General features: G+C 40.1%; 1 protein-coding gene across 2 annotated transcripts in view; it reads left to right on the top strand.

The window, feature by feature from the left end:
- cacna2d3a (calcium channel, voltage-dependent, alpha 2/delta subunit 3a) overlaps positions 1 to 12,847 on the top strand; it is a 303,523-nt gene that overhangs the window by 207,381 nt on the left and 83,295 nt on the right. The window contains exons 13-15 of one of the 2 annotated variants that reach the window (XM_061980175.1): positions 4,974 to 5,107; positions 7,524 to 7,541; positions 12,769 to 12,840. In XM_061980175.1, coding sequence (XP_061836159.1) covers positions 4,974 to 5,107; positions 7,524 to 7,541; positions 12,769 to 12,840 — 224 coding nt within the window. The remainder of the gene's footprint in view (positions 1 to 4,973; positions 5,108 to 7,523; positions 7,542 to 12,768; positions 12,841 to 12,847) is intronic. The other variant, XM_061980183.1, reaches the window with a different exon arrangement.

Raw genomic sequence — 12,847 nt, forward strand, 5'->3', positions numbered from 1 at the left:
AGACAACATTCACACTCACATTCACACACTAGGGCCAATTTAGTGTTGCCAATCAACCTATCCCCAGGTGCATGTTTTTGGAGGTGGGAGGAAGCCGGAGTACCCGGAGGGAACCCACGCAGTCACGGGGAGAACATGCAAACTCCACGCCCGAGCCCGGGATTGAACCCAGGACTACTCAGGACCTTCGTATTGTGAGGCAGATGCACTAACCCCTCTCCCACCGTGCTGCCCGCAAAGACAACAGTACAAACTAAAATAGGTTTTGAATTCTTTTGAAGTGGTAAAAGCTTTATTTCTGTATTATATTACTTCATAAAACTATACTGTAGTTGTTTTCACTACTATTGTTTTTCAAACATGCATGCATGTGCCTCACAATACGATGGTCCTGCGTTCAGTCCCCGGGCTAGGGGTCTTTATGTGTGGAGTTTGCATGTATTCCCCGTGACTGCGTGGGTTCCCTCCGGGTACTCCGGCTTCCTCCCACCTCCGAAGACATGCACCTGGGGATAGGTTGATTGGCAGGGACATGCAGTAGAAAATGGATGGATGGATGGATATATATATATATATATATATATATATATATATATATATATATATATATATATATATATATATATATCCATTCATCCATTTATATGTGTGTGTATAAAATATCAAAATACCAAAGCATTGATATAATTGTATACATATCCTGTATCTATTCTATATATATATTATCATATATATATATATCCATCCATCCATCCATTTTCTACCGCTTATTCCCTTTGGGGTCGCGGGGGGCGCTGGAGCCTATCTCAGCTACAATCGGGCGGAAGGCGGGGTACACCCTGGACAAGTCGCCACCTCGCAGGGCCAACACAGATAGACAGACAACATTCACACTCACATCCACACACTAGGGCCAATTTAGTGTTGCCAATCAACTTATCCCCAGGTGCATGTCTTTGGAAGTGGGAGGAAGCCGGAGTGCCCGGAGGGAACCCACGCAGTCACGGGGAGAACATGCAAACTCCACACAGAAAGATCCCGAGCCCGGGATTGAACCCATGACTACTCAGGACCTTCGTATTGTGAGGCAGATGCACTAACCCCTCTGCCACCGTGAAGCCCCTTATATACATGTATATATATATATATATATATATATATATATATATATAATGATTTGTTATTGACTCATTATTTTAATCAAATCTTGAACCAATGTTTAGTTTCTTACAAATACACAAAATCTGGCAAATTTAAAAACAATATACACAATTTTTAATATTAACATTATCCGTTTTTTCAGCTTCATTGTGTCCACCATTGTCCTAAATTGAATAGAACAGAACGGAATAGAAATAGAATATAAAGGGACAGTATGTAGAATATTTTGAAAAATAAATAAATACCAGTAATACCAATAAACACATACCATTAAGAACAACAGTACTACAGTGGGGATAATAGTGTAAACCACAGTATTGTGAACAATTCAATAGATAGATTAAAAGTATTTTTTTGTAAAATATTTTTATCGTTGCAGGTAGGTCTTCAGCTGTCTTCAAAATGCTTTGCTCACACAAAAAGATGTCCCCACAGATGGAGGCACATTACCATAATACACAGAAGTCACGTCTTACTTCTTCAGATGAGGCAGGGGGTCGGTGTAGTGAATTATGCTGCTTAATACAAACATGAACAGATCATTTTTGATCGTCGGGTCGCAATTTAGACACATTTTTTTCGAACCACAGACACTGCTTTGAGAAACAAAAATGTTGTACAATTTGGCATACAACAAAAAAATTGGGGCAAATCTCAAGCGACTCGTTTGGGCCACAGCCAAATTATTTTATAAATATTTCTGCAACGCCTCCATGGCACTTATTCCAAATACACAAAAACAGGTGCCAACCGGCAAGAAAAGCGGGTTTTGCATAATACACCTCTTTAAGTGAGGATAAATCAATTCAATTGAAATGTTAATTAACGACAAATTAATTTGTGCATGATTTGTGCACCTTGGTGTGTATTCTTGCCGTCATACTATATATGGCCCCAAAATTGATTAATTTATACTTTCATCCTAACCTGATCTTCCTGCTGCTCTCCTGGCCTGCCCCAATGGCAGGTGTACCATGTCGCTGAAAGCATAGAGGATTCCTTGTTTTATTCCCCTCCTCATCTCCCTCTCCCTGGTGGCTCAGCCTGAAGGACACCCTTTGGCCTCCATAGGGACTAGTCATTCTTCACTTGGCCCAGTGATGAACGATGCTGCTACACAGAGGCAGCTTGTTTTGTGTCTGATTCAAGTCGCTTCATTGTGTGTGTGTGTGTGTGTGTGTGTGTGTGTGTGTGTGTGTGTGTGTGTGTGTGTGTGTGTGTGTGTGTGTGTGTGTTGTCACTCCACTATCTGCTGGAAGAATAGCTCGATCCCAAAGTGTCTAAGCATGAAAAGAGGACATTTGACATGGTTCACTTCCAGGTCAAGTCTGAGAGTATAGTGCTATCTTATATATAGCAATACTTATTGGTGTTTTTATTTAAAACATTTTAAATATTTTAGCCCTGGCCCTGTGATGAGGTGGCGACTTGTCCAGGGTGTACCCCGCCTACCGCCCGAATCCAGCTGAGATAGGCTCCAGCACCCCCCGTGACCCCGAACGGGACAAGCGGTAGAAAATGGATGAATGGATGGATTTTAGCCCTGTTACCTTTTCGTTTGATTTTTTTATTTTATTTTAAGCAGTAATATTCAGTACCCCCCTTTGCAACTGGCTGCTTGACTTTCTCACAGACAGACCCCAATCTGTGAGAGTGGGCAACAACACCTCCAGTGCCATCTCCCTGAGCACCGGCTCCCCCCAGGGCTGCGTCCTGAGTCCGCTGCTGTTCACGTTGATGACCCATGACTGCTGCACTAGGTCCACTACTAACCACATTGTGAAGTATGCGGACGACACGACAGTAGTGGGCCTCATCCGTGACAACAACGACATGGACCACAGTGAGGAGGTGAAACATCTGGTTGACTGGTGCAGAACCAACAACCTGGTCCTGAATGTCAACAAGACCAAGGATATCATCGTTGACTTCAGGAAGCACCAGTCCAGCCACGCTCCACTCTTCATCAACGGCACAGTGGTGGAGATAGTAAGCAGCACCAAGTTCCTGGGGGTGCAGATAACTGACAATATAACCTGGTCCCTACACACCGGAGCTCTTGTAAAAAGAGCTCAGCAGCGCATGCACTTTTTGCGTAGGATGAAAAGAGCACAGCTCCCTCCCCCCATTCTCACCACATTCTACAGAGGCACTATAGAGAGCCTGCTGACCAACAGCATCTCTGTCTGGACTGGAGCCTGCAATGCCTCAGACTGGAAGTCTCTCCAGAGAGTGGTGAGGACGGCGGAAAAGATCATCAGGACTCTCTATCCAGGAGATCGCAAAAAGCCGCTGCCTGACCAGGGCTCAGAAAATCTGCAAAGACTCCTCCCACCCCCACCAATGACTGTTTTCACTGCTGGACTCTAGAAAGAGGTTCCACAGCCTCCGAAGCAGAACCTCCAGGTTCTGTTACAGCTTCTTCCCTCAGGCCGTAGGACTCTTGAACGCATCATAATTAAATTATCCCCTCAACTCCCCCCAAAATGGATTAACTCGCTGGAATAAAAAAGACAATATAACATACATCCATAAACGTGGACGCATGTGAAAAAGTGCAATATATTTATCTGTACAGTAATCTATTTATTTATATATATATATATATATATATATATATATATATATATATATATATATATATATATATATATACAGAGGTGGGTAGAGTAGCCAGAAATTGTACTCAAGTAAGAGTACTGTTATCTATATACTATATATCAATGCAATCAATGTTTATTTATATAGCCCGAAATCACAAGTGTCTCAAAGGGCTGCACAAGCCACAATTACATCCTCGGTACAAAGCCCACATATATAATATATATAAATATATATATATATATATATATATATATATATATATATATATATATGTATATATATATATATATACATATATATATATATATACATATATATATATTTATATATTATTTATATATATTTATTTATTTATTTATGCACCTTATTGCTTTTTTATCCTGCACTACCATGAGCTTATGTAACGAAATGTTGTTCTTATCCGTGCTGTAAAGTTCAAATTTGAATGACAATAAAAAGGAAGTCTAAGTCTAAGTCTAATATAACTTCTTGTATACCACAGTAATACTGAAGCTATATTATATTAGTCTAGACTCCTCTGGCAATGGTCCCCTTCTCCTTGTGGAATAAAGGTCGCAGCCTGGAAAGATGACCCCAAAATCTATTTCTTCGAGCTGTGATTTTCTCCTTGACTGCCTCAGGGTGATGCCGGTAGTTTGCTGTTTTTACGGCTGGGTGGGTGGAAATTTGGTGGTCTCTCTCTTCCTGTAGTCTCTGTGTTACTCTTTGTCCTCTCTCTCTGACTTACTGCTACCCTGATTTTTACCTTTCCTCGACCCCTCTGCCCCCTGTTGAGATAACGGTACATTCCCTCCTGCAGATGTACATTAGCATCATAATGGAAGCATTATGATCATAGCAAATAGCATCACATTTGGTTTAAATGAAATTGTTTTTGCATAACATTTGCATAGGTCTTACCTATTCCCAAACACATGCTGGTTTTCCTTTTACTTTTACTGCACGACTGCAGGAAATCATCTCGCTATATTACTCATATATATCCAGCGTCATTGTGCAGCTATGCCACCTGCTGTCACATATTGAATATGTCTTTCTTTAGTTTTTGTAAGCAAAACTTTAGTTGATTCCATAGCCAATTAAATTTCAGGAATATTGGATGTGCTGCAAAGTCAGGAAAGAGACACATCCTATCCCAAATAAGTAACTCAATTGGTAATTTTCATCATCCTTCTGTCTCTCCTCAGGTTACTTCACTCAGATATCCACGCTGGCGGATGTTCAAGAGAATGTGATGGAATATCTCCATGTCCTAAGTCGTCCCAAGGTGATCGACAGAGAGCATGACACAGTGTGGACTGAAGCCTATGTTGATAGCACAGTAAGTTGACTACCTCACACATAATACTTAAGTATGCACAATACCTTCAAATGTTGTATCAATAGATACAACATTTGAAAATATATAGGTTTTCTGGGTTACTTTGATGATTAAGGATAAAATCATAATCACATTTAAAAATGGTATCCCTCATTGCCCGTTGCATTGTTTCTTTACAATTAATCACTGGTACACCTTTTGAGCTCTATCTTATGCGCTAACTCAGACAACACTATTTGGAGACGAGTCTTTGGGCTTACCTCAATCAATTACCGTACACTTTCAAAGGATGGACACCTCTGCCCAGGCTTATATAAAGTATTAGTTCATCGCAATCAATGAGTGAGCACGTACTTACACGTACAAGTTGAAATGGAAAATAATGCATACCCATCATTACAAATCAATGATTTGAAACCTTTCATGAGCAGAATTGATGATTTAAAAATGTTTCTATGTACAAAAAAGGACATTTTTCTCTTAAATATTCATACATCCGTTTAAATCTTTGCTGAGATAATCCATTCACCCACAGGTGTGTCTTATTAATATGCTGATTAGACAGCATGCCTATTGCATTCTCCCTCAGAACTTGCAACAACTGTTGCTCTGTGATGTGTGATAAAAGTGCACATTTTGGATTGAACTATTATTTTGATCAGGCTAAGGCACAACTGTGCAGTAGGCATGCTGTCTATTCAGCATGCCTACTGGCATACCAAGTGGTGTGCGGCTTTGGCGGTCACAGAGGTAAAAAGTCAGACTTTGCATGGGAGTTTGACTAAACGACTTACAGATAGCTTCGAATAGATTCTGGACCACCATCTGCCATCAGAAGAAGAGGGAAGCAGTGTATCATTAACACCACAGTGGGGATGGTGCACTGTGGACTTTGACTTTAAATGTTGTGGACCCGTGGAAGGAGTACTTCAGAGGTATCCTTAATCTCATCGACACGTCTTCCAATGAGGAATGGGTGCTCAAGGACACTATGGTGGTTTCTCCTATCACTGGGGATGAGGTTGCTGAAGTGGTCAAAAAGCAAATTTCTTGCAGATCCACAGGTGGAATGAGATTTTTCCATAATTTCCCAAGACCCATGAATGCTGTGGGACTTTTTGGGTACAACTCTTCAGCATCCCATGGAAATCGGAGGCCATCTTTCTGGATTGGCAGACCAAGGTTGTGGTTCAACGTTTTAAGCAGGGGAAACTAAGGGTGTGTTATAACCGCTGTGTGATCACACTCCTCAGCCTAACTGGTAAGGTCTGTTTAGGGGTTTTGAAGAGAACGGTCCAATGTTGAGTTGAACCTCAGATTCAGAGAAGCAGTGTGTGTTTTTTTTATCCTGGTCATGGGTTACTCTGAGTATCGGGTACTGGACCACCTGAATGTGAAGTGACAGGGTTGAGACTCAGAAACTCTAAATTGGAGTCCATGGTTCCCAGCCAATCAAAGGTACAGCAAAGTTGTTCCTCCAGTGGATGGGTTAAAAAACATTAGGGTATTGTTTACAAGTTAGTGAAGATGGATCACGATATCGACAGGCATATTGGTGTGGCACCTACAATGATGTGACTCTACCTTAGTCCGTTGTGTTGAAGGGAGAGCTGAGCCAAAAGGCAAAGTTATCAATTTACCAATTGGTGTCCTTGCCTACATGGCAGTGGCGTGGCGCAGATCATGGCAGTGGCGTGGTGCAGATAAGACAGTGACCGTGCCAGCAACTTGAGGGTTTCGAGTTCGATTCCAACATCTGCCATCTTAGTCACATCTGTTGTGTCTTTGGGTAAGACACTTCACCCTTGCTCCTGATGGGTTGTGTTTAGCGCCTTGCATGGCAGCTTTCCACCATCAGTGTGTGTGAATGGGTGAATGTGGAGGTAGTGTCAAAGCGATTTGGAATACCATGAAGGTAGATGAGTGCTAAACAATCCATTTATAATATATATATAGTATAAAGTATAATCCATTTACCTTTACACTAATCATCTTTGGGTAGTGGTAGTGACGGAAAGGACAAAATTGCTGGTACAAGCGGCCAAAACGAGCTTCCTCCACAGTGACTTGAACACCTGGTCAGGATGCCTTCTGGACGCATACCTTGGGACGTGTTAGGGCATGATTGACCGACAGCAGGGCTCAAGGAAGACCTGGACACATTGGAGAGACAATATCGCTCAACAAGAACACCATGGGAGAAGCTGGACGGGTAGAGGGAAATCTGTGTTTCTCTGCTTAGGAAGAAATTACCGTACACTTTCAAAGGATGTTGGATGAATGGAAGAAGATGGGTGGATGGATAGTTGATGTTCAAACTCACATATAGAAACTTATAAAAATGAGTCCTGTCTCTAATTTAAAAAAGCATTGACATTTCCTTCCTTTTCGTCTTTTTCTCCTGAACTTGCTATAGCTTCCTCAAGCACAAAAGGTAAACCAACATTGATTTGACGTCATTGGTGTGTTGTGATTTGTTGTTGTGAGGCCTTTGTGTGGTTATAGGCATGCATGAAGGCAGCATAGCTAGGGAAAGCAACTATTATAGTGATACATGGTGTTGTGTGTAAATGACATTTTGTCACTCTTCTTTAAGTCCTTTTGTTTCAAACTGTTTATGGTGGTCGCCATTGTTAAATGTCCATTTTGCATGTTTGCTCAAACATGCAAACACATATGTACAAATCCATAGTAGGGATGCAGTATTAGCTTCGTCACAATATCCAGGACTGGAATTATGACCGTAATTGAGGCAACATTTTGTTTGTATATCAGTGTGTTTTTGGTTTGAAAACAAGCCTGTCTGTGGTATTTGTCTTGGCTGGATTCGCTGAAATAGCTTTTATTGTCATGTTCTAGATGGAATTATACAAATACAATGACCAACAGGGATGATCTGCTCTGACACATTGCTTTTGTTTCTCTAAACCATTTTCTGTGGTTTTGATTACGGCTTGCAGAGTTATGATTATATCATACAGTGATAGCCCAAAACTGAATTAACACAGGAAACTCAGCGGAAATGAATACAGTATCTCACTCAGTATGTTTACATACATTAACGGAAACCAAATCATAGCATGAACTGTCTTAAAACCAGCGAAAACACAATTAAACACCTTAATTTGATTATTTTCCGTTTTTTATGAACTCACCAAGATAATGCGATTGGAAACCTCTGGAAAAATACAGTATGGGTCATTATTTATTCAGTAAACATGGGTATTTTGTAAGTACAGTACGTGATATATTAAACACCTACCTGTTCAATAACTGTCAGAATGTTCTCAAAGACGACACTTTTACTAAGTGGCTTTACGCCATCAAATCCTGGGTAGAAAATATGGGTAGAAACGTATAAACAGCCTCAAAGCAAAGATATTAAATAAATAAATAGTGGTGACTAAATAAAAAGTAGTATCTGCCCTAAATTAATTCAAAACATCCACAAACAATACCGTTAATCATACCTTATTTACAAACCCCGTTTCCATATGAGTTGAGAAATTGTGTTAGATGTAAATATAAACGGAATACAATGATTTGCAAATCATTTTCAACCCATATTCAGTTGAATATGCTACAAAGACAACATATTTGATGTTCAAACTGATAATCTTTTTTTTTTTTTGCAAATAATCATTACTTTAGAATTTGATGCCAGCAACACGTGACAAAGAAGTTGGGAAAGGTGGCAATAAATACTGATAAAGTTGAGGAATGCTCATCAAACACTTATTTGGAACATCCCACAGGTGAACAGGCAAATTGGGAACAGATGGGTGCCATGATTGGGTAGAAAAGTAGATTCCATGAAATGCTCAGTCATTCACAAACAAGGATGGGGCGAGGGTCCCCACTTTGTCAACAAATGCGTGAGCAAAATGTTGAACAGTTTAAGAAAAACCTTTCTCAACCAGCTATTGCAAGGAATTCAGGGATTTCACCATCTACGGTCCGTAATATCATCAAAGGGTTCAGAGAATCTGGAGAAATCACTGCACGTAAGCAGCTAAGCCCGTGACCTTCGATCAGTGCCCAAGACATGGGTAACTTACACATCTGTGAAGGCACCATTAATGCTGAAAGGTACATACAGGTTTTGGAGCAACATATGTTGCCATCCAAGCAACGTTACCATGGAAGCCTCTGCTTATTTCAGCAAGACAATGCCGAGCCACGTGTTACATCAACGTGGCTTCATATTAAAAGAGTGCGGGTACTAGACTGGCCTGCCTGTAGTCCAGACCTGTCTCCCATTGAAAATGTGTGGCGCATTATGAAGCCTAAAATACCACAACGGAGACCCCCGGACTGTTGAACAACTTAAGCTGTACATCAAGCAAGAATGGGAAATAATTCCACCTGAGAAGCTTAAAAAATGTGTCTCCTCAGTTCCCAAACGTTTACTGAGTGTTGTTAAAAGGAAAGGCAATGTAGCACAGTGGTGAACATGCCCTTTCCCAACTACTTTGGCACGTGTTGCAGCCATGAAATTGTAAGTTAGTTATTACTTGCAAATATAAAATAAAGTTTATGAGTTTGAACATCAAATATATTGTCTTTGTAGTGCATTCAATTGAATATGGGTTGAAAATGATTTGCAAATGATTGTATTCCGTTCATATTTACATCTAACACAATTTCCCAACTCATTTGGAAACAGGGTTTGTAGTAATGTAAAAATGAAATAGCCACTTACAACAATTTACATGTCATTGACATGTAAACAGCAATTTAAAATTATTCATTGATTAGTTTGTACTTAAATAGTCAAAGCAATCCACCACAATGACAATATGTTTCTATATGTCTGATGATTATAACGACAAGAACCCAGTTGGTGCCATTGAAACACATTAAAACCTGTGCTCTTTTCTGCTTTTCTCCCTTACCTCCTATCCCGACTGTATTAATCCATCATTCTGCGGCTCATTTCACTTTGTTTCCCATCCTGCTGGTAGTAAGCCAGGCTGGAGTTAAGCCTTGATAGGAGGGAGGTTTGAGATGTTTAAGAGAGTAAAAAAAGTTAAACAGAAATGAAGGTGGATGATGTAGTTGAGGGGTTTTGCACCTGCTATAAGTACAATGATTTGGATTTATGACGGGCATGAAAGCAATAGACCTGATAAAAGGAGCCTGGGGGAGCACATCAACATATTTTTTGACTAAGTAGAAAACTTTTCCAAATTGATATAATTAATAATAATTAATTACACTTAATTATTGCCAAACTCCACCCCACCCAAGAGGACATCTCCAACCCCATTTAATTGTTGTGCTGAATATTTAGGGATCTTTAACAACTAGTCCTATTAAAAATCCAATTTAGTGGTTTGTCATTTTTTGATTTTAAGAGTGAGTATCTTTTAACGCTGGGTGATATGTAGGCAGCCACAACCATCTTTACAGGATGCCTGCAGGGTGCCTTGTTTACTGTGCTCACACAACACCTGTGTTTAACACAATTGAATCTTGTACAGTATTTACGTAAACAAGTGTTGTTCCATATACAAGCTCACAATTTGTCACAGAAACCTGGAGAAGGTGTCCCTTGAGAAAGTAAATATAGGGTAAGTGTGTATATATATATATACAGTATGTGTGACTTGGTGACTGCGTTCAGCTGTGTCTGTAGAAAGGAAACTTTTTTAAGTCCATTGGCTGTCAGAAAAAGAGGTCGACGTCAATTTAGATTTTTTAAAGTACAATTAATGTACCCCTTTAAGGTAATGAAGGTGAACAGTTTGTACCTTCATGTGATTAAAAAAAACAGTACAGTTATATGCACACGCTAAAAAAAGTAATTGTCAAGGGGAACAAAATCTCTTACGCTTGTGACAAGCTGTTATAATATCCCCACAAATCTACACAAAGCACAATATTGTACTTTTTTGCTGTGAAAGTGCGACAGGGTTTGTCATCTAATCAAAGGACAGAACACGCCTAATATGGCTGCCCAAATCATTTTAATGGGGCCTGTGAGAAGATTTTGGACAACAGGTCCATCCATCCATCCATTTCCTACCGCGTGTCCTTTCTCAAGTCAAAAACTGTTGTCGTTATGGTGCTGAGTCTTATTAGGTTGGTCCTTTTTTTACTTTCCCATAGATGATTACCACAAGCTCCAATCTACAGCAATGTTGACTTTTAAATGTGTTGCTGGTTGTCCTCCTACACACAGCTCCTTTTACTTTTGACATATCCTTGAAAGCCTGACCTCCACCAAAAATGCATTCAAGCACAATGTTGTAGGCAGTGGCTGGGAATGCTCGACAACATATACAGTACTCCCGGTCTGTGTGTTTACCAACCCGTGATACATGATCCAATATATACCTCAGCTTGGAAATAGATTTTTTTTTTTTTAGATGAGGTTCTGTTCCTTCCCCCTGTCCTTTGATCGATCCTTATTTTCTAGCATCAAGGCCATCCATTGTTACAGTACCAGTGCTTAGATACACCTTGTTCTCTCTTTGATGTCCAATACTGTGTCCTCAATTGCTTTTACTAGACGTTAAAGGTCTGATCACCGCTTCCCTTTTCCTCAGTGTCTGATGGGGGATAGATGGATGCCAGTAGTTTCATGTCATTGCCTGTTGTTGTTGGGAGTGAAATAGAGATGGTATTTTTAGGTGTAGCTTTAGTGAATGTGTTCAAGACAGAAATAACTCTGCAGGGACCTGTTGCATAACATGATATTCCATCAATTAAATTCCTATAGAAACATTTCCTGTTGGTCCTATTTTTGGCGAAAAGGGATTTCAAGGGTGCATAATATGGACCACTAAGGTTTGTTCATTGATTGAGTTGTCATCACCACGTCATTTGAGTATACATGGCTAGAAATAATATTCATGTTACCGCGCCACTTTGCTGTAGCAATCCACGTTTGCCCTAGTTTTTTGCGCGAACATGTTTTTCTCTTCTCAAAGCAGAGTCATATAGATTTTGCTCTGTACTTTTCTGAAGAGTAAAACCTACCACCCCTAAATGAAGCATACACAGGTGTATAGAGCTAAGTTGAGCCTACTGTGCAGTAGAGTCTTTGCAAGGTACAACATGGGTGATTCCAAGTGTCAGTGTGACAAAAGCAGTAGTTGTGAGGGTATGCCATTCTTTTTGCAAGTGTTGCAAGCACAGACGTACAACACTTTAAAAACATATTTTCCAAGTCTGCTTGGTTTCTTAGTGGGCAACCTTATAACAACAAAACAGTGTCAACCTCCATGTAGAAATGGAAATCACAATCATAGACAGACTGCCCCTGCAAAGATAAATGTAATTATTCCAGCAGTCTTGAGGGAGGAAAGATACCCAGATCCTAACTAGAAGGGCTGCCTTTGGATGAGCTCATTCCACAGGAGATCAAAGACAAGCTGTGATTGAACATGTTTTAAGTCAAATAATAAACATGAATAAAACATGTCGTAAAGGTTTAGAGGAGCCAGAAGAAGATGATTCAGTATGACTTTGCAAAATCACTCTCTGGTCCGCTATATCAGGAATCATCTAAAAATATGTGTTTCAAGGATTCATTGACAACAAGCTGCTGATTATGTTCAATAATTGGTTTCCTTCTTCCTCTTCTCTCTGTCTCTCTGTCTCCCTCATTCACTCACGCACTATCTTTCTGACTATTTATTTCATAACTTCAACAGCTGGACGATGGTCAAGGTCCAGTTCTGATGACCACTGTGGCAATGCCTGTGTTCAGCACAAAGAATGAGACTGTAAGTA

Source organism: Nerophis lumbriciformis, linkage group LG01, assembly GCF_033978685.3.
Source record: "Nerophis lumbriciformis linkage group LG01, RoL_Nlum_v2.1, whole genome shotgun sequence".
In the NCBI taxonomy this organism is placed as follows: domain Eukaryota; kingdom Metazoa; phylum Chordata; class Actinopteri; order Syngnathiformes; family Syngnathidae; genus Nerophis; species Nerophis lumbriciformis.